We start from the raw sequence: 19,143 nt of genomic DNA, 5'->3' as shown, positions 1-19,143 counted from the left end.
ACACTTAAAATAAATGCGACTACTGCAGCAGTTCACATCTTGGCTGCACGTAAATACGTGCGAATACATCAGTCTTTGTTTCTGGACATATTTGGTAACGCATGACTGTTTGCACAGTTATACAGGACTGTTCAGAACGCGGAGCGACATTTTTAGCATTCAAAAGACTTTTGGATTGTCCTGTAGGCGCTCCTCAGCCTGGAGACATGGTTTTCCGGAGGCAGCTTGCTCACGCGGAGCATGTGGCCGGACCGCGTTCCGAAGCCTCCTCTGGAGTACACACCGTCTACACAGGACTTAAAATCCAGTACAGTAATTACTAAAATTATTAGTTTTCATCCACCTCAATCGGATCAAAAATTGGCATAACCCACCCATCTTGATCGGTTTTTTATCCAAACGAGTCAGAGTGGCGTGTTTACACGACACATTTACACTTTTAATCTGATTAATTGTGTCCACGTGAACACATCTATCGGTCTAAGTTTTGACTGACAACTATTCAACCAATCAGAAGTGAGCTTGGAAACCTCTCAAAGGTTTCAAACATTGGGGGACCAGCAGGCTCCACCTACTTTTATCGAGGCATCTGATTGGTCAGTTTTATAGCTTGAAGTAAAATTCAAATTTCATGAAAAGTAATTGGATTACCAAGAAAGATCTCTGTAGAAGTCAATGGACTTTTAGCTCCTTGAAGCTAGCGGGTACTTACGGCTCTTTTGTCTTTGTTTTAGTTCGTAAGCTTAAAATCAAACACTAATCTGCATTTCAGAGCAAAAATTCATCGTCTTCAGATGATATTTTGATCATATTTTACTACAATTTACTACATTTATAAAGATCGCGAATGATGGATGTCGCGAATATCCGTACGTGAATACCCGAGTACCCGGATACTCATTACAGCCCTATTCGCCAGTTCAGCCTCTGTGAATCAAAAGTGGCGAGTTTGAACCTTTTGGTTTCCCACAGCTTTTGTTAATATTTGCATTTCCCAACACAATATCTAATCAAACTTCAGAGGAGAACCTCTCCTCTTTGTGGCCACTTGTCTTTTAAAAAATATATTTTGTGCGTTTCTGCTCCACTGCTCAGATGACAAACCACGAGTTGCAGTCGCTACGATAAAAACGAACACTCCCCAGCAGGGAATTCGTGTCTAAGGTGGTTATCATATCTCTCCACGATTTGGTTTAAGAAGATGAGATAAAACATGGGGGTAGAGTGTGATGAAGCATGCTGTGGAATGATCATAATGTGGGATTTACCAGCCTGTTGCTGAAGCGACGTGTGTAGTTGTGTACACAGTTAAGCAAGCGGTTCATAGCAGGTAAAACGAGTTGGATCGGGTTTCTTTGACTGTTTTTTTTTTCTCAAACGGAGTGAACTTTGAGTCATGAGGTCAGACTGATATGAGGAGCAGAATCACACCTGGAGGAGTTCTGACGGTCTTTATTCCTCAATGACTGTTTCAACCACTTTGCTGCTTTAATCCAGGTTGTAAAACCATGTTTAGGTCACGTGTTAAACTGACTGATAGAAGCAGGAAAGGCCACTCAGACTGAATGTTAGTCATTTTGAAGAAGTTTCCACGTCTTTAACCCCGTCATGCTCTTCCAATTACATAGAAATATATTATGTTTATTTTCCAATAAAGGAATTGGCCATTCAGCGTCAAGGAGTTTGATCTATTTAAATGGGGTTGGCTAGGGACCGAGTGACCCCTCCTCAACGGCGTTCTACACAGGAAGTACCCACTAGCTTCAACGTCTGCTGTTACTGTCTGTTCTGGTAAAGAGAGAGCTGAGCTAGAAAGCAAAACTCTCAATTTACTGGTTGATTTTCATTCCAGTTATTCGCCTATGGTCGTGACTAAAGAACGAGATCCCGACTATAAGCGGATGAAATGAGTTTCCTCCGGAGGGTGGCTGGGCGCTCCCTTAGAGATAGTGAGAAAGATCAGTCAACTGGAGAGAGCTCAGATATCTGGTCCAGATGCCTCCTGGTCACCTCCCTGGGGAGGTTTTTCCAGGCATGTTCCACTAGACGGAGGCCCCGGGGAAGACTACGTGTCTCGGCTGGTCTGGGAACACCTCGGGTCCTCCCAGAGGACCTTGAGGAAGTGACCAGTGAGAGGGAAGTCTGAATACCCCCACGACCTGGTCCAGGATGAGTGGAAGAACAAGGATGGATGGATGTCCAAAAAAAGGACATCCATCCAAGAATGGTTCTTCAGACCAATAGAATGACTGAAGAAGTCGATGGGATTTTGGTGACGTCTGCATTGCAGATTGACTCTATTTGGTTGGAGCCAGAATCAAACCAATTTATATGGTTTATTCTAGTCCTCGGGTGCAGTCAATGGTTGGAGCATCACTCTGATTCTCACTCTTATTCATAAGTTGCTATGTTAATTCTGGTGACACAGACAAACCTCCGCAGGCAATTTCGCAAAAAATTTGAAATAAATTTGTTTGTTCTCCACCAAAATGAAAGGAAGGGCTGAACTTGATCGGTCGTCTTCTGAGGAGTGCTGTCACTCAGCTGTGCAACAGCACAGAAACATGTACTGTATGTCGAGAACAAAATCTAAATGGGAGGAAGTATGCTCTGTGTCGTCAAACTTTAATCATCGACTCAGAAACTGCGTTTTTTTTTTTTTTTTTTCCTCCTTCCTCATTCCTATTCCGCTCCAGCTCTGCCCTCTGGCTCTTGTGAGCATAAGTGAACAGTGTTGGGAAAGTGTAATGTAACACACGACTTTCTACAAACTTCTCATGCAAAACAGCAAATGCAAAACGCCTGATGAGATTGTATGACAGCTGGAGAGCCGCTTGGCTTTACCGCCTTAAAAACTCAGCAAATTTCTCACAATCATCGCCATGTTGTGTCGGAAAGTCGTTAATGAACTGATGTTTTAGTGCCAACAAACGCTTCCACTAATGAAAGTATTTGTCCTCGTTTTTTAGGGTTTAACAAAACAAAGAATGGCCTCTAAATACAAGAACTCAGACAATGGCTTCTTCACCATAGGTGAGTATTGAAGTGATTGATCTCTTCTGGATCCTTTTTGTTGCCTTTGCTTTGTTTAGTTTAAACCATGCAAATGACAGCAGGAGGACGTTTGCATTCCTCTGTATGTATGGTAACCTTAGACGGGATTCTTTGCTGCTTTATTTTGAATATTTGTGACTTTTTCCTGTAAATAAATCCTCTTTACATTATGAAACCCCCTCACACATGAATGAGCGCTGTCTTCTGCTTCAGGTGCGTTCATCAACGGAGTGGCTGAAGGAGAAATAGATGAAGAGCTGCAGCCGGTGTCAGCCCTGCGCCTGGTGTTTCAGTCAGACTCTGACCTTTGGGCTGTGCTGAGTGAGGTGCGGTCTTCTTTAAGTCTTAATGAGTGACACATTTGCTTTTATTCGAGGAGTTTTGTCTGCTGCAGGTGACTTCTTTACAACTGAGTTTGACTCAAAAACAATTCAGTGAACTGCTAATTATTTACCGTTAAGTCTGCAGTTTTCTTGACTGCTGGTGACACAAAATGCAGGTGAAAATGTCAAAATTTGCCTGGAGATGTCACATGATCAGAACTCCAGTTTAAGACAAAAGCTGCATTGAAATAATCAAACATGGCAGACGGATTCCGTTTCCTCAACAGATCAAACTCAAAATGCAAATTAAAACTTCACATCCTGCATGAGTTTTATCTTTGCTTTGCAGACGCTTTCAGAGCAACAGTGGAAACTGGTTGTATTTTTTTCCTTTAGTCCTGATTTACAAGAATTTGCACAAAGAAATATAATTTTAAGCTTAGTTTTCTCAATATATGTCACTAATAATCAGAAAAACGCACAAGAACATATCAAAAAACAAATTTTATCGGAGTGGGTCTTTAAGAGTTACAGGTATGTTTTGGATTTTGGCCCCTTATTTTAAAGCAACAGTGGTAAATATGTGGTGTGAGCGCTCAAACTCAAATTACTCAATAGATCACAAAAGCATAAGAATTAATTAATACTCTTTATCTAAATATATGCATCTGTTCGTTTATATTTTTTTACTTTTGTTGGTTTCACGTTAGTTGTCCACTAGGGAGCCTCAATAAAAACTAAAAATAAATCAGATTCTTGTCCAGATTCATGTTCAACTTGATAGTTTTTGGTATTTTATCCAAAAAAAGAAAAAAATGCTGTTGTTGTGTAAACTGCATGAAAGATAATATTTTAATTAGTCTCACTACAACTATATTTGTTCTGTCATAAAAGCATTCCCATTGATCTTTTAATCATGACTATGCAGTTTTTAGCTAAAATTTAAAAAGCTTGAGCCTTTTTAAAGACATATTTTCTGCAGAGCTGGTGAAGAAACGATCCCAAACAACATAAAAAAAATTTTAAAAGCCATTTTGGACACGTGGATCTGTTTGTCTGCAAGTGGATACATCAGAATTGTAGCGCAGGCTTTGGCCCCGCCCACACCAGCTGCGGCTTCACAAACCTGAGCTTTTTTATGCCGGCGGTTTTCATCTGATCAAACACAAGTTGAATAGAAAGATACTCAGATATGCAATTTAATCTTAAATTATTCTAGTTACAAGAAAAGGTTAAAATCAACAGAAATATGATTTCATTGTGTTTAAAAAATAATATGCGCCCTGACACATTTGTCAGCTTTCACAGCACTTTCCACTTTATATAGAAATTATTTTAGTTTTTATTGTGTAAATATCTTTTTAAAAGTTATTTTTTAATATAAATAGATGCATGGTTAAGTATTGTGTTTTTCACTTTCAGTAATTCTATGCATGTAAAATGTAAATAGAAAATAAAATAGTACAGAAAATACATTCCATGTATGTGGACTAAACAGGTTTGACTCTTACTGAAAATAACGACAAAGCAAAACCCGTTTTAATCTAAACATTGTCATGGAAATGGCTGTTGTGTAGGTGGGAATGAAAGACAAAAACCAAACAAAAGTCTACTTTGTTTGTTGACAAAGCTTCGAATGTCTGTGTTCATGAAAAGTCACGTGTCTGCTGGTCGTTTCAAAGTTTGCTCTGATTGAAGAGTCACTCCTGATGTTCGCTCCTTCCTGTCTGTCAGGTTCACATCAAAGTTTGAGGATCACATGGAGGGAAACTTCTCTGGCTCCCCCTGGAGGACAAAGACTTCTTCTACAGGAACAAGTGTCTTCATCAGCGACACATCTGAGGAAGATGAAGGGGTTAAATTATTCTGACACATCACTGCTGCTGCTGCTCTGAGACGGAACTCTGTTTTGCACTATGAAATGTTTTTCTACAAATAAATAAAATGTGTCATCCAAAAATGTTTTTTCTTTACTGAATTCAAGTCCTCAGTGGTTTGGGGGGGAAAAAATCTCATTATTTCTTTGTTTCTGTCATTTGTACTCAAGTATTTGGACATTTTGATTCATTGAAATCCTAATTATAGCTTAAAAAAAGCAAAAATAATCATAAACTGATCATTGAAGTAAAAAATGACTTTAATCTGATGTTTTTCATTTCATTACAGCTCCTTTTTAGTGTAAAAAGTAAAACTTAAAAAAAATAGTCCATGCAGGGTACAAAAAAACATACCTACTTCTTTTAAAAAAAGTAAAATATGTTAACACTTATTTATTTAATATATCTGTATGTATGTATGTATATATATATATATATTAAGAAAAGGTTCCTTAAACCAATTGACCCCGCAGACGGTTAACTTGATAAACATTTGTTTGTAAAACTGTATAAGTATTTAAACAACCAAGTAAATTTGAACAATAAAACCCTGAAAAATGTTTTTATTATTCAATAATCTATTTACAAAAATTCAAATGACAAAAGTGACATAAAAGAGAAAATGTAACAGCCAAGCTCAGACAATTAAAAAAAAAACTTTAATGTGATTTTTTTTTAACTATTATTGATGGTACAAATCTATATTCTGATTATTAAATATAAAAATGTAGGAAACAATCTCTCCTGAAATATTTTATTACTTCATTTCATTAAAAAATAATCTTTAATATTTTATTTAATCAAACATTTTATTATGCAAAAATGCAGAAATTTATTTGCTGCTAAAAACAATTTCAAGACACCAAAGGTAAATTAAGAAAACAATTTGAATTATGAATCTGCAAAATAGTTTGGATGTTTTCCTGCAATTTAAGGTAAATAAAAACAATGAAATTCAAACTCTCACAACAGACAATAAGTCAGAATCGTATCAAATTAAAGTCCATTTTAAATAGGTCAACAATAAATGCGACAAACTGTTTGTTTTCAGTTCATCATGAACCAAAAACGGCATTACGTCATTTTGTCTACACGTCACAATGATGAGGCTGGATTCACTTTCAGCTTGACGGACCAAAATGTTCTCCTTTAAGTCTCCTCTGACTGTTTCTACAAACAAATACTGCTTATTTTTACATGACAAACACTTAATTAGCACTAATTAATCCATCAGAAAGACGGTTCTTTATTATTGGACACTTCTTGTGTCTGAGCTGTTGGAAAAATCAGAAATATTTATGAATAGAAGAAAAAAATGGAATCTAAAACAGTTTAAAGACAAATTTCTACTTCAATCTTTGTCAATTAGGCGATTTTATTGCTTTTATTTGGGACACAGATGAACCACAGCCATTGTTTTTGGATGAATCAGGCTGGAAATGTCAGGCTGGAAAAATTATCCATACTTTCATCAGACTGGAAGATTCTTGTGGCAAAATAAGCAATAAATAGTTAAAAATAGAGTTTTGTGAGTGTAAATTCTTCTGGATGGGATGTGAGTTTGGTGAACTCACCTGATCAAACATCATAGTATTTTCTGTGCTGCTTCCATTTTCCACTTTGTCTCCCAAATGTTTTCTTAATCTCATCATTTTTTCCCTTCATACATTGATTTTTTTGTCCAAATCATTTATAATGTTGCTGTTTTGGTGTGTGACACTGCCCCCTAGTGGCCAAATTGGCGCACTGACCGTTTCTTAAATTATTTTTTGCAGAAAAGTGTCAAATTTACGTTCATGGATCTATTTGTATGCAACGGGATTCATCAGAATGGGGCGGAGCAAGAGCTCGTGGCCTCGCCCGATATATTATCTACATAATAAATACAATATTTTTCAAACGACATCTTTTCATCTACTCCTGATTCACTACAATTTGAATAAATAAATATTCAGAAATGCAATTTTGAGCTTAATTTTTTTTTATGAATGTCCTTCATCTTCACGAAAATTACACAAGAAATGTTTAAAACATAATTTTCATCGAAGGGGGGTGGGGGGCAGGTTAATTAAAACATAAGAGTTATAAGTGTCTCATGTTCGGTCACGGGAATGAATTAAAAACATTTTAGTTTTGTTTGGAGAAAAAAATGCTTCCTGTCTCTGATAATGGAATATTCCTGCAATAAAAACAACTAAATTAGTTTAATTATTTGGTTTCGAGGAGCAAAACAACAATAAACAATCAGGAGGGTGAAATGTCACGTGCGTCTACCGCGCGGCATGTCTGATCGGGGTGTCACGTGATGCGCCGGCCAAAAGTGGGCGCGTGGGTGACGGGAGCAGCCGCCGCGTGGTGGAGTTCGCCCGGCAGCCTCCGGAGGAATGGACAGCGACGAGGAGAGCGAGGAGGAGGTGGTGGTAGGTAGGTAGACACTCCTCTCTGACGTAACAGGTTACCGGCGCGCGGACATCAAACGCCACTGTTATCTGTGTGTTTACAATAACGGAGCTGCACAACACGCACGCGCGAGTTTGTCGGTGGGCCTTCCCGGGTGTCTCTGAAAGCCGGGGACTCGATTTCAGAAGGAGTCCGCTCAGGGGGTGATCGATTCCGGTCTGTGTAATTTTAGTGTCCCGCTGCAGTAATGGCTTCAACATTTGACTAAATTTAACGATTATAAGATGACACAATAGTGCAAATGTGCATGCTACGCACGATATTTTTTTTTATTTTATGTATACATAAATAGTTAATCTTTTAGATTTGCTTAGTCACTCATTTTACCAGTTATTGTGGTATTTTTCTCACAATGGAGGTCATGGATTAAAAAAAAATTAAGCTAAAATTATATTTTTGTGTGTTTCTTTAACCAAATCCTTGATTAGGAGCAGGTTTTAAAAAATGATGTTTGAAATATTGTATTTGTGATGTAAAAAACACTGTGGGCGGGACCTCAAGCTCCCAGCTCCGCCCCTTTGTAGACAACTAGATCCATGAGCGTCTTTGTTTTCCTTGTCTGAGCTGGAATCTGGCTCATAATTGTACGTCTAGATAGCTCCAATATTGCTTGCAATTTTTGTAAGGTAATGTTAGGGTAAGTTAGCAGGAGAGCTACAGAGAGCTCTCAGCAATGGGAGGGGGGGGACAGGGTGTGGTCTCTCCCAATGGTCCCGCCCACAACTCCGAGGCACATTTCTAATACAATTCTTCCGCTCTACAAAAATTATGTCCTAGAAAATAACTTTATTTTTTTTTTTGGCTAAAAATTGAATAATCATAATTTTAAAAAATCACTGGAAACTCCTTAGCAAAAGACCAAAAACATGAAGATGCATTATAAATTTAGATCAAAAGATGATCAGAGTGGATCTTTAAGGGCCAAATAACTTGCAGGAAGAAGCTCCTCTTCTTGTTATACTTCACGGAGCATAAAAGTTTCTTTGACCTCAACAGAGAAAAGAGTCTAATGCTGCTGACTGATGTCCTTCAGCATCTTCTTTGCTTTGGTGCAGTACTGCCTACTGATTATGGTTTCCAGATCACTAGATGGTAGATGCACCACAGACTAGAAACACCTAAAACCTTCTAAATTAGATTTTTGTTGCCTCTAACAACTACTGGTGGGGTTCTGGTCTCTCTTTGGTAACTGACTATTCATGGTGTTGCTTTTGTGTGTTGAGGACCGCTGGATGAAGACAGTCAGCCTCATGGATTCTGCACCGTAACGTACTCATCCAGCGATCGCTTTGAAGGACACTTCACCCACGGAGAGAAGAACGGCAAGGGCAAGTTCTTCTTTTTTGATGGAAGGTAGGGTAGAAACCACATGTGTAATAATCAAAATATCATAAAATTAGAGTGTCTGTATTTATTTTGTTAATTATTTTCTCACAAATATATGACTATATTTAAAACAAAATTGTTTTTCAAAACGTATTCTGTTAAACTGATTTTTGGTCTCACTTTGAGAATAGGAACCTTCACCGACATTTTACTTTGAAAAATGTCTCTACTTCCTGTGACAGTGGCGCATTTAGTTTGTTTAGTTTATAGATTTAAGATCTAACATGATTCTGCAATTTTTAGAGCATTTGTGCATTTTAACTGTATACCACCTTTGTAAAAAGATTGCAGATTGACGATTGTGAACATATCAAATGTTCATACAGGATTTTTCTCGAACAGATTGAGTGTTTGGATGTTTGTTAGACCTCTCATCAAAGGCTAGATTGGGTTTAGCAGAACCAAAGATTTCGGTCACGTTTTGACTTTCTTCTGTCCGTTTTTTCTGCCCGCAGTACCTTGGAGGGCTTCTACGTGGACGACGCCCTGCAGGGTCAGGGGGTGTACACCTATGAAGACGGGGGGGTTCTCAACGGGACGTACGTGGACGGGGAGCTCAACGGACCCGCTCAGGAGTTTGACAGTGAGGGCCGGCTGACGTTTAAGGGCCAGTACAAAGACAACGCCCGCTGCAGGGAGTGCTGGGTCTACTACCCTGTGAGTCCAACACTCTGACAGCAGCGGAACCGAGGTGGCTTTTGTTGACGGTGTGTGCTTTGTGGTGCGTCCAGGACGGAGGCTGCGTGTTCGGGGAGGTGAACGCGGACGGGGAGATGAGCGGGAAGTCCTTAGCGTACATCTACCCCGACGGACGCACCGCTCTGTACGGAAGCTTCGTGGAGGGGGAGATCATCGAAGCTCGATCCGCCACAATGATCTCTAAAGAGAATGAAAGGCCTCGCTTTGAGGTCGCCCCCAACAGTAAGTTAGTGCATCATCAAGATATAAAGAAGCAGCTGGACCGTAAAATGTTTTACTTTGAAGGTGCCGTCTACTCCTACGATAAGTCTACGTCTACCTGCATCGCCACCCACACTCTCCTCCCAGACCCATACGAGAGCCGAAGGTGAGTTCTCCTAGGATTCTCCTCCAGGTGAAGCAGACGGGGCATGAATCTGCGATTTGTGACTTTCAGGGTGTTTGTGGCCGATTCTAAGATCAAAGGAGCAGGACAGGGACTCTTCGCCAAGACGGACGCAGAGCCCGGAACCGTAATGGCCTTTTACAACGGGGTGCGCATTACCCACTCCGAGGTGTGTCACGTTCACTGTCCATCTCCATGTTGGATCATTTTAAACTAAACAAAGGCTGTGTTTGTGTGTGTTGGATTTTCAGGTGGACAGCCGGGACTGGGCCCTCAACGGGAACACCATCTCTCTGGATGAAGACACCGTCATCGACGTCCCGAAGCCTTTCGATCAGACCGAGAGATACTGCGCGTCTTTGGGTCACAAGGCCAACCACTCCTTCACGCCCAACTGCAAATACGACCCGTACGTATGAGATCTGAATCCACCGAACACTTGAAACCAAACAAATACAGCAAAATATTGTCTATGAAGGTTCTTATTCATCCTGAAGTTGAACTATGGATAATGGATTTAGAGTCTTCTTTGTTTGAAAGTGAATTCATCAATGTTTTTAAGTTGGTCACCATTTTTTATCCACCTGATTATGATTTAATTTAGATTTTGGAGTTTCGTCATGATATTTCAGGCCAGAGCACAACAATATAGAAGCTGTAAAAGCACATTTTAGAATGTGGTTTTACTTTTTACTTTATTCAATGTCATTTTAACATTTTTATTATGAAAAAAAAACATCTAGAAGAATAAAAATATAAAATTTCACCACTTTATTATTAAATGATTTAAAGAAGTGTTTCAAGAACGTGTTCTTGTAGCATTTATATCATAGTAGAGGACCTATATGAAAGAATGTACAGTTAAAACTCAGTTTCTGTGATTTTTTTTTTTATTCAAATCAACAGCAAATGAAAACCAGATGCTCAAACCAATGATGTAGCTACTGAAATGGGCGGGGCCAAAGTCTACATTTTCTGCCCCAATTCTGAAGCATCCATTTGCAGACAAGCAGATCTATTAAAGTCTTAATTTTCCTCGTCTGAGCTGGAATCTGGATCTAAACTCTATGACTGGGTAGCTCAGACTAATAAGGGACAGCAAGTCATCAAACTGGATCACATAGAGACAGAAGTACCGCTGAAACCGCCATCATTCAGAGTCGATGGTGAAGCTCACCGTACTGACAGTCTTTGAATGATCTCATGAACCCAAACGTGGAGACGGGATTACAGACGCTTTTGTAGAACGCTTCAAAAGCAGTAAGCAGGAAGTCTGAACAGAAAAAGCAGACGTGAATTGGCCATATAAAGACGTTCAGTATGAATCCAGGTGATCCATATAGTTCTTTTGTTCCTGACTTCGTCTTTACTCTGAATCTTGGCAGGTTTGTCCATCCCCGCTTTGGGCAAATCAAGTGCATCCGAACCCTAAGAGCGGTGCAGAAGGACGAGGAGCTAACGGTTGCCTACGGTTACGATCATAAGCCCACAGGACAGAATGACCCAGAGGCTCCTGATTGGTACATGCAGGAGCTGGAGGTGTTCCAGCAGCAGCAGCAGGTGGATGCTGCTGGACAGTGACGACGCGGCTGATCACCTTCAGACTCTTCAGCATCATGGATCTGGAAGTCCTCCAGCAGCTGCTAACCTCTGCCTGAGTGGAGGCCTCGTTTGGGGCAAAGTTGCACAAGAACTATGCAAGAAACCAAAAAAATTAGACTTTTCAAATGTTTTTCGTGCTCACTCATCTAACAAATAACTCAACCTGACATTTTCAGGGTTTGTTTTTTCAGGTTTATCAAGAAAAACTCGACTTTAAGTCTTGACATTAACTTTTCCTGGACATTGTTACCATTATTTGTTACAGCCAACTACTTAAAATGTGAATTACTTTATAACCCGCCCCTACAAACACAGTCTATGTACTATTTCATGTCATCTTAACAAACGTCATGTAAACCGTTACCTTAAGTGAATTTGTTACAGAGCTGTGGTGCATTTTTCTAATCCGATTACATGAGTTTAACTCAACAATAAAAGGTCAAATAAACTAATTTGATTCATATATTTGTCTTTTAATTAAAAAAAGATCTCATTCAATCATGAGTTTAGTCTTATGGAGCTCCCACTGTAATAAAGATAGTCTGACACCTCAGGTTTTTTGGAGGGTTAGATCTCAGAGTTCATTCTTCTGCTCTTAAATTAAAAAATATATACTTTGGAAAACCTGACTGTCTTAAATCATGTTCACAGAAAACAATCTGAAGGCTTTTAAGTTAAATAGAAAATTTGAATTCTACACATTAGAGATTTCCTGGAAAGCTTTATGCTTTTAAAATCAATATTTTCTATCAGTTAAAATATTTGGAAATGTATTAATTTTATTAATCAATTTACAGTTTCAATTCAGAGTTTTGATTCCACTGAACTGTTCGACTGACATCAAGAAACAGGTTATGACCATTTCTGCCCCTGAACAGTGTTTGTTTGCACCGCCTGTGTCATTTCTTCTTTTATTCTTATTCAACCTTAAAATGGGAGATTTTTGTTTTAAATTTTCAGTATTTTGTTTTCAAATTTTCACTATTTTTTTCAAGTTTAAAAAATATTTTTGTCAAACTTACCATTTTTTCCCATTTTTTTCAATATTTTTGATTTTTTTTTATTAAAACATGTTTTATAAATTCATTTCTTACATTGTTTACATCTAAAAAAATAATATTTTTCTCATAGCTTATATATTTCAAATTCACAAATAGATTTTTTTTAAATTTATTTTCTTATTTTTATTTCTTTTAAGATTAAAATACATATTTTTAAATGTAATATTTTTGTATTTTAATACTGTTTACATTTTAAATAATATATATTTACATTTAAATTGTTCACATTTTTATTTAAAAATTCTTTTAAGTTTAAAATATATTTTAACTATTTACATTTTTATGCTTAGAATATATATATAAATATGTATTTATTAACAATTATTTTTATTTTTTTATATTTCCTTCAAATTTAGTGTACTTTAGGCCATACTATAACTCTTTTCACATTTTCATTTTTTGCTTTTCAGTTTTTTTTTCACTTTCACTTTAAGTTAATCCGGATTTGTTGGTAATGTAAACATGTAGATCCGATTCTAACAATCTCGTTCCTCTGAAACCTTTGTCCTGTCGTTCCTGGGGGGGCGTGGCCTGTGCGCCTGGCAGTCCAGACTCAGGGCGCAGACAAACCCTCGTTTCACCTGCTGTGGTCATCCAGGTTAATGGATAAACTTCCTCCTCCTCTCACTTCCCGCTGCCTTTCTGCTGATGTTTCCAGCTCTGGTTTCGCTTTGAGAGACTCGATGTTCTCCGTCCTCGGAGTTGTGAGACTGAACCATCAAACGCACAAAGATCCCGCATATCCACCGACCATCGGTCCCGCGCGCGTTCATGCCGTAGAATGGACCGCTACAGGTATTTTATTTTCAACCAGAGGGGCGTTCTGATCCTGGGGATCCTCCAGATGGCCTGTGCGGGTCTGTGCGTGGTGTGCGGCTTCATGGACGCCGTTTTCCGCAAAAGCACCCCGCTGAGCCGCAGCAGGACGCCGCTGTGGGGGGGACTGGTGAGGCGGCGAACTTTTCCCGCGGTTGCGGATCACCTTTGACTGGGAAAGCGGTTAATAATTGTCATTCCTGTGTGTTTAAAGCAGCTCTGTGTGGTTTCAGATCATGGCCTCTCCGGGGGTTTTGGCTCTTTTTGCCTCCCAAAGGAAAAACTCAATCCTGGTAAACTTTACTTTGTTTATTTATTTTTTTTTTTTTATGTTTGTGGTTTTAGTCCATCCAAATAAACAAGAAAAAAATATTAGTAGAATATATCCTTTTTGTCTTCAAAGTAGACGTAGAACACTAGAAACTTTCTAAAATGAACAATGAGAGAACACATGTTGTGAAGCACAAGGGTGGATGTATCATGATTGGTAAACAGCAACCAAGTGGAATATTAAGTGACCATCTTAAGACTGGGGATTTGTGGGTTCCAATTTATTCTATGGACCCAATACCTACTGCTTGGCGCTTCACTTCTCGTTAGCGACTCGCTCCGATAATCTTGTGTTTTTTCAAAAATTAAGATTAACGCCGTTTTTAGATTAAATAAAATTCTGTCATTTTCTACATAGTTTCTTCAGAGTTCGTTAGAAATTGAGCTCTAAGTTGTGGGCGGGGCGATTTCCTGTCATCCCTTTGTTTACACTCTTTCTCACTAGCTTACAGCCCTCTGACACTACGGTGCAACAAAAATACAGTTCTGAGCCAGATTCCAGCTTGAACGAAGACATACATGAATCTCGTCATCTACAAGTGGATGTAATAGAATGAGGCGACGTGTTTTTACACCACAAATAGAATCTTTTTCTACCATTTTGTTTCTGGTCCTGATTCACAACAATTTGAATTAAGAAATACCCAGAAGCCGTCTCTGAAGCTACTATCCATCCATCTTCTTGTGCTCGTCCTGGGGGCAGCAGTCTGAGCAAAGACTTCCCTCTCCCTGGTCACTTCCTCCATCTCCTTTGGGGGAACCATAGACGTTCCCAGGCAGACGTAGTCTCTCCAGCGTGTCCCGGGTTTTCCCTGGGGCCTCCACCCAGTGGGACACGCCCGGAACACCAGGCGTCTGGACCAGATGCCCGAGCCACCTCAACTGGCTCCTCTGGATGTGGAGGAGCAGCGGCTCTCTCCGGGTGACGAGCTACGCTAAGGTAGCAGCCACCCTCCAGAGAAAACTCATTTCAGCCGCTTGTAGTCGGGATCTCGTTCTTTTGGTCATAATCATAGAACGAAGATCGACTGATAAATTAAGAGATTTACTTCCTGGCTCAGCTCGCTCTTCACCCTAATGAACCGGTGCAGTAACCACATAACGGCGGACCATAACCCAAATCCGCTTGTCGATCTCACACTCCGATCTTCGCACAATCGTCCCCAAGATATTTAAACTCCTTCACTTGAGGCAAGAACACTCCACCCACCAGAAGATCAAGCTACATCTCCTGGATTGGCTGCTCCACCCTGGAGCCAGACCTGGGGTTGGGGCTCATAGGCGAACGCCTGGTGCCTGGTGGTATAGTGCTTTTCTACTTCCTTGAAGGCCCAAAGCGCTTTACAGTCACAGAAACATTCACACACCGATGGTGGCTCCGCTGCCGAACACTGACGCTAACCTTCCACCAGAGGTAATGTGGGGTTCAGTGTCATGCCCAAGAACACTTCAACACATTGGTGGGAATCGAACTGCAATCTTCCTATCAAAGGTCGACCGCCCTACTGCTGCACCACGGCCGCCCATGGTTGGGTCAAACCCGAAGAAGCAGCATAGGATCACTGTCCCGTGGGCCGACCATCTGCAGGAGAGCTCAGAAGGGGTCGGTACGATGATGTTTGGGGGACAGTCGAAGGCCAGTGCCTCGGCGGTCCAAACCCCGGTCATGGAAGTTTGGTTTTAGGACAATTTAAAGCTTAATTTACTTCATATATGTCCTCCATCATGAGAAAAATGCTACAAGAACATAGTAAAAACACCAAAAATGCAGTTTTTATTTTTTCTAAAATCCAAAAGAGTTCTACAAACCCCAAACTTAGAGCTTTACTGTTTGTTCCTAGAAGTCTGTTATTTTGCAGGGAACTATACCAATAATAATAATAATAATAAACATTTCCATTTTAATGTGTAAACTGAAAACCATCATGAAAACAGTTAGTTGGTTAATTAGAATTGGATGTGGGCATTTTCAGCTCATCAGAAACGGATCCTCATCAATGTTTATCAGATCAACAATAGACATCAAGAATGATTTGAAAACACGTTTTCTTCATCTTTCAGCCTAAAACTGTAAAAATGATTCAACCTGAAGAAAGGTGAGACTTTTATAGATAAATGTAGACCAAATTGTTTTTTGCCCAAAGTGTAGGAATTTACAGATTTGATGAATTGATGTTTCAGTTTCTAAGTGAAGATCAATCAGATTTTATTTATTTTTTATCTGGAGTAGGCTTTCTGTTCGTCAGATTTACCTGTGGCGCCTCTTCTCAGGTGAGTGTGATGGTCGTGGCTGCTGGTCTGTCCTGTGTGGCGTCCGTGGTCATATCAGGTTACTGTGGACTGACTCTCACCTACGGCGAGGAAGATGAAGATGTTTTCCACCACTTGAACACTCCTGAAGTGGTAAACCAACCCCAACAAAACTTAACCAAATACATTTTAAAAAATCCAAACTGGTGGAGAAATGCTTCCATCTTTCTTCAGACGTTCGTTCTTCATCGGATGGTGAAGGGAGCCAACTCCACCATCATCCTCAGCTGTGTGATCAGCTTACTTCTCTCGTCGCTGATCGCCTTCATTGGCTGCCGCAGCCTCCCCTCCTGTGGTTGCTATGACAACCGAACCGGACTGGTAAGGAGATTTGTCCGACTTAGAACTATGGAGTATCATTTTTTTTGGTGCGAGTGTATTGTTTTACTCACCGTATGTGCTCTTCATTCAAACTCGAAATTATTGTGTCCATTTCAAAGAGAAAATTTGACCCTTTTTAGGAAACGCTGGTTCCTCAGAGTGACTCTGCAGACACAGAGATGGTGTGCACGTGGCAGGGTAAGGACTTTAAAGGAACTCTTTGGAGGTTCCAGGAAGTAGACTCTCCCCAAAGCCTTTTTGTGTGGTTGATTGCAGTTTGTCGTGTTTAGATAAAAGGGATTTTAACAGATAAAAAGCTAAAAAAAAAAGAGTTAAGGAAAAAAAACACACTTATAAATATTCAAACAATTAGAAATATATTTAAACTAGTTTAAAATTAAAATGTGTTATTTAAAAGGCAAATTATTCATTTAAATGATTTAAAATAATAAAATCCTGTTTAAAACTAAACTGTGGGCTTTAACTGCTGCAGAGGAGGAATTATTAAAGGTGACGCAACACTTTGGGTTTATCTTAATGACTAAAGCTTGAATGTGACTGCAGAAATGGCTGCGTGTCCATCAGTATATCAGCGTCTGATAATAAGGAGCCTTCAAACCAATAAAACCATTATAAAGCACACAGGAATGCAGTGACTTCACTCTGACATCTGCATAAGGTCAGATGTGTTTAGTGGGAATGGAAACTCTATGAACATGTACGACTTACAGTTTCTTTTCTATTCTTAACTCAGATGTAGGAGTGGAAATTGGATAAACTTGATCTTTTTTTTGTTTTTACATTTTGTCTTGAATTTGAAGGCGTATTGCATTCAATAAAAAAAATTAAAAAATTGTTCACGCTAATTTTTTTAGTAACTACAAAATCTGTGTCCTTTTTTTTTTGTGCTCGTCACGATATTACTAGTCTGTTTAATTCCTCCTACTTAATTCATCCAAAGATATTACAGAGGAGGAAGTATTTAATATTGATCAGTATGAACTGTTTATTTTTGCAGAAAAAAAGCTAGTTCTTTGATCAGTCGGATCCGCCTGTTCTGAGGTTTGTCTTGATGTTGATGCTCTTGAAGCTGCAGAGGCTGTCAGGGACCGTCACTAAAGTACACAAAAAAACCTCAGACAAACATGATGAATTTCTTGGTAACTTACCATAAATATTTTCAAAACATCACAAGTACTCACTATTGTTAACACAAACTCCACAGGAATCCCTAATATCATTACTCTTTCTCTTAGATTGAACCAAAGTGTTTACTCAGACACGTAATTTGTAGAGCTGTCAGGCGATTACATTTTTTAATCGCGATTAATCGCATTGTCCAGAGTTAACTCGTGATTAATCGCAACTTTACATGTGCCCTTTTATTAAGGAAAAAAAATGTGTGGTTCGTGGAATTTAGTAGTTCTACATTAATTATGAAAACAAGAATGGTAAAATTAATAGTTTTCATCAGAAATACTTTATTTTGTAACATTGTATTGAGATAAACTTTATTAACAATAAAAGGCTGTAACATAAAATGCCTAACAAAAGCCCAAGTGCAAGTGAAGGGCATCTTAAATTCAAAACTTCAATCAACGTTCAGTAAAATAAAATAAAAAACATCAAAAATAACATTTCCATAACACTTTCATGTTCATTTTTTGTCAGGACCAAATCTTTTCCTCCTCTGCTGAATTGCAGTAATAAATTAAATAGAGATTTATCATTTCCAATTAACTTATGTTTTTTAAAACATTAAAGACTGAGAAAAGCGGGATACACTGTGGATAGTTTGACAGTCTGTTACTGCCGCCGCGTTCTCTGGCTGCAGCTCAGTGGAGTTCACGTGATGAATATGCCGGCAGACAGACCGCTATGCTGGGGCTGGATCACGCTTAAACCTCCAGAACATTTAAAACGTCCCCCGGTGTGCTTGCTGTTCAGAACGTCGGGGGTCCTCAGCTCTCGGGACGCGGCGCCGGACGCGAGCCGGTACCACCAGACGTGGTACTGGACGCGAACCGGAGCCGGGTTAGAGTGCAGGAGCTCTCCAGGTCCTAGCGCCGGCCGGTTTTAGCTCGCAGCTCGGTGGTTGTAGACCCGCCCGTGATCTCGTGAGAGCAGCCGGTGAGAGAGGGGCGGGACGCCCGTGCGCGCGGTATGGAAAGGCACGTATGAGAAAGTCCGCAAATAATGCGTCAAAAAAATTGTCGGCGTCAAGGACACGTCAGATTAATGCGTTTTTAACGCGACAAATCTGACAGCCCTAATAATTTGTAGACATGTCCTTAACTTTTTGCTTTAGGACTATTGCTGTTGTCCTAAAAAAAGTGGCTATAAATATGAAAAAAAGGATTAAGAAAAAAAAATTAAAAATTGTCTTGAAAAACACAAAAATTTATATTTAAATGTAAAAAAATGAAAAAAACGTATATCATAAATAACAAAGAATCATCTCTAAGAACAAAGAGAATTTTATGAGACAAAAAATATATATAATTACGAAAAAAAGAGAA

At 39.3% G+C, this 19,143-nt stretch overlaps 3 protein-coding genes across 6 annotated transcripts in view; all 3 read left to right on the top strand.

The window, feature by feature from the left end:
• zgc:154054 (uncharacterized protein LOC777616 homolog) overlaps window positions 1–5,337 on the top strand; it is an 18,357-nt gene extending 13,020 nt beyond the window's left edge. For both annotated transcript variants that reach the window (XM_024260366.2, XM_024260365.2), the window contains exons 13-15: window positions 2,970–3,033; window positions 3,268–3,380; window positions 5,112–5,337. In XM_024260366.2, coding sequence (XP_024116134.1) covers window positions 2,970–3,033; window positions 3,268–3,380; window positions 5,112–5,129 — 195 coding nt within the window. In that variant the 3' untranslated portion in view covers window positions 5,130–5,337. The remainder of the gene's footprint in view (window positions 1–2,969; window positions 3,034–3,267; window positions 3,381–5,111) is intronic.
• Window positions 5,338–7,524: 2,187 nt separating this feature from the next.
• setd7 (SET domain containing 7, histone lysine methyltransferase) lies at window positions 7,525–12,249 on the top strand. Of its 2 annotated transcripts, none has more exons than XM_036214008.1 (8): window positions 7,525–7,678; window positions 8,938–9,067; window positions 9,556–9,757; window positions 9,832–10,021; window positions 10,085–10,166; window positions 10,236–10,332; window positions 10,436–10,593; window positions 11,570–12,249. In XM_036214008.1, the coding sequence occupies exons 1-8, from the start codon at window positions 7,639–7,641 to the stop codon at window positions 11,763–11,765; spliced, it is 1,095 nt and encodes a 364-aa protein (XP_036069901.1). In that variant the 5' UTR covers window positions 7,525–7,638; the 3' UTR covers window positions 11,766–12,249. The 2 variants fall into 2 exon arrangements, with proteins under 2 accessions (XP_036069901.1, XP_024116136.1); XM_024260368.2 differs by having other exon boundaries at window positions 10,236–10,353.
• A 1,108-nt stretch (window positions 12,250–13,357) lies between these two features.
• zgc:113425 (uncharacterized protein LOC541425 homolog) overlaps window positions 13,358–19,143 on the top strand; it is a 7,175-nt gene continuing 1,389 nt past the window's right edge. For both annotated transcript variants that reach the window (XM_024260371.2, XM_024260370.2), the window contains exons 1-5: window positions 13,358–13,793; window positions 13,897–13,956; window positions 16,265–16,396; window positions 16,478–16,624; window positions 16,765–16,822. In XM_024260371.2, the coding sequence (XP_024116139.1) occupies window positions 13,629–13,793; window positions 13,897–13,956; window positions 16,265–16,396; window positions 16,478–16,624; window positions 16,765–16,822 (562 nt within the window). In that variant the 5' untranslated portion in view covers window positions 13,358–13,628. The remainder of the gene's footprint in view (window positions 13,794–13,896; window positions 13,957–16,264; window positions 16,397–16,477; window positions 16,625–16,764; window positions 16,823–19,143) is intronic.

This window comes from Oryzias melastigma, linkage group LG10 (genome assembly GCF_002922805.2).
Source record: "Oryzias melastigma strain HK-1 linkage group LG10, ASM292280v2, whole genome shotgun sequence".
In the NCBI taxonomy this organism is placed as follows: Eukaryota; Metazoa; Chordata; class Actinopteri; order Beloniformes; family Adrianichthyidae; genus Oryzias; species Oryzias melastigma.
Note: the sequence above shows the minus strand (reverse complement) of the source record. Positions and strands in the feature narration are given on the sequence as shown.

Coding starts and splice junctions, on each gene's coding strand:
- setd7 (XM_024260368.2), top strand. CDS start 7,639: ATGGACAGCGACGAGGAGAGCGAGGAGGAGGTGGTGGTAG. Junction 9,068..9,555: donor TTCTTCTTTTTTGATGGAAG/GTAGGGTAGAAA, acceptor TTCTGCCCGCAG/TACCTTGGAGGGCTTCTACG. Junction 10,354..10,435: donor TGCGCATTACCCACTCCGAG/GTGTGTCACGTT, acceptor TTGGATTTTCAG/GTGGACAGCCGGGACTGGGC.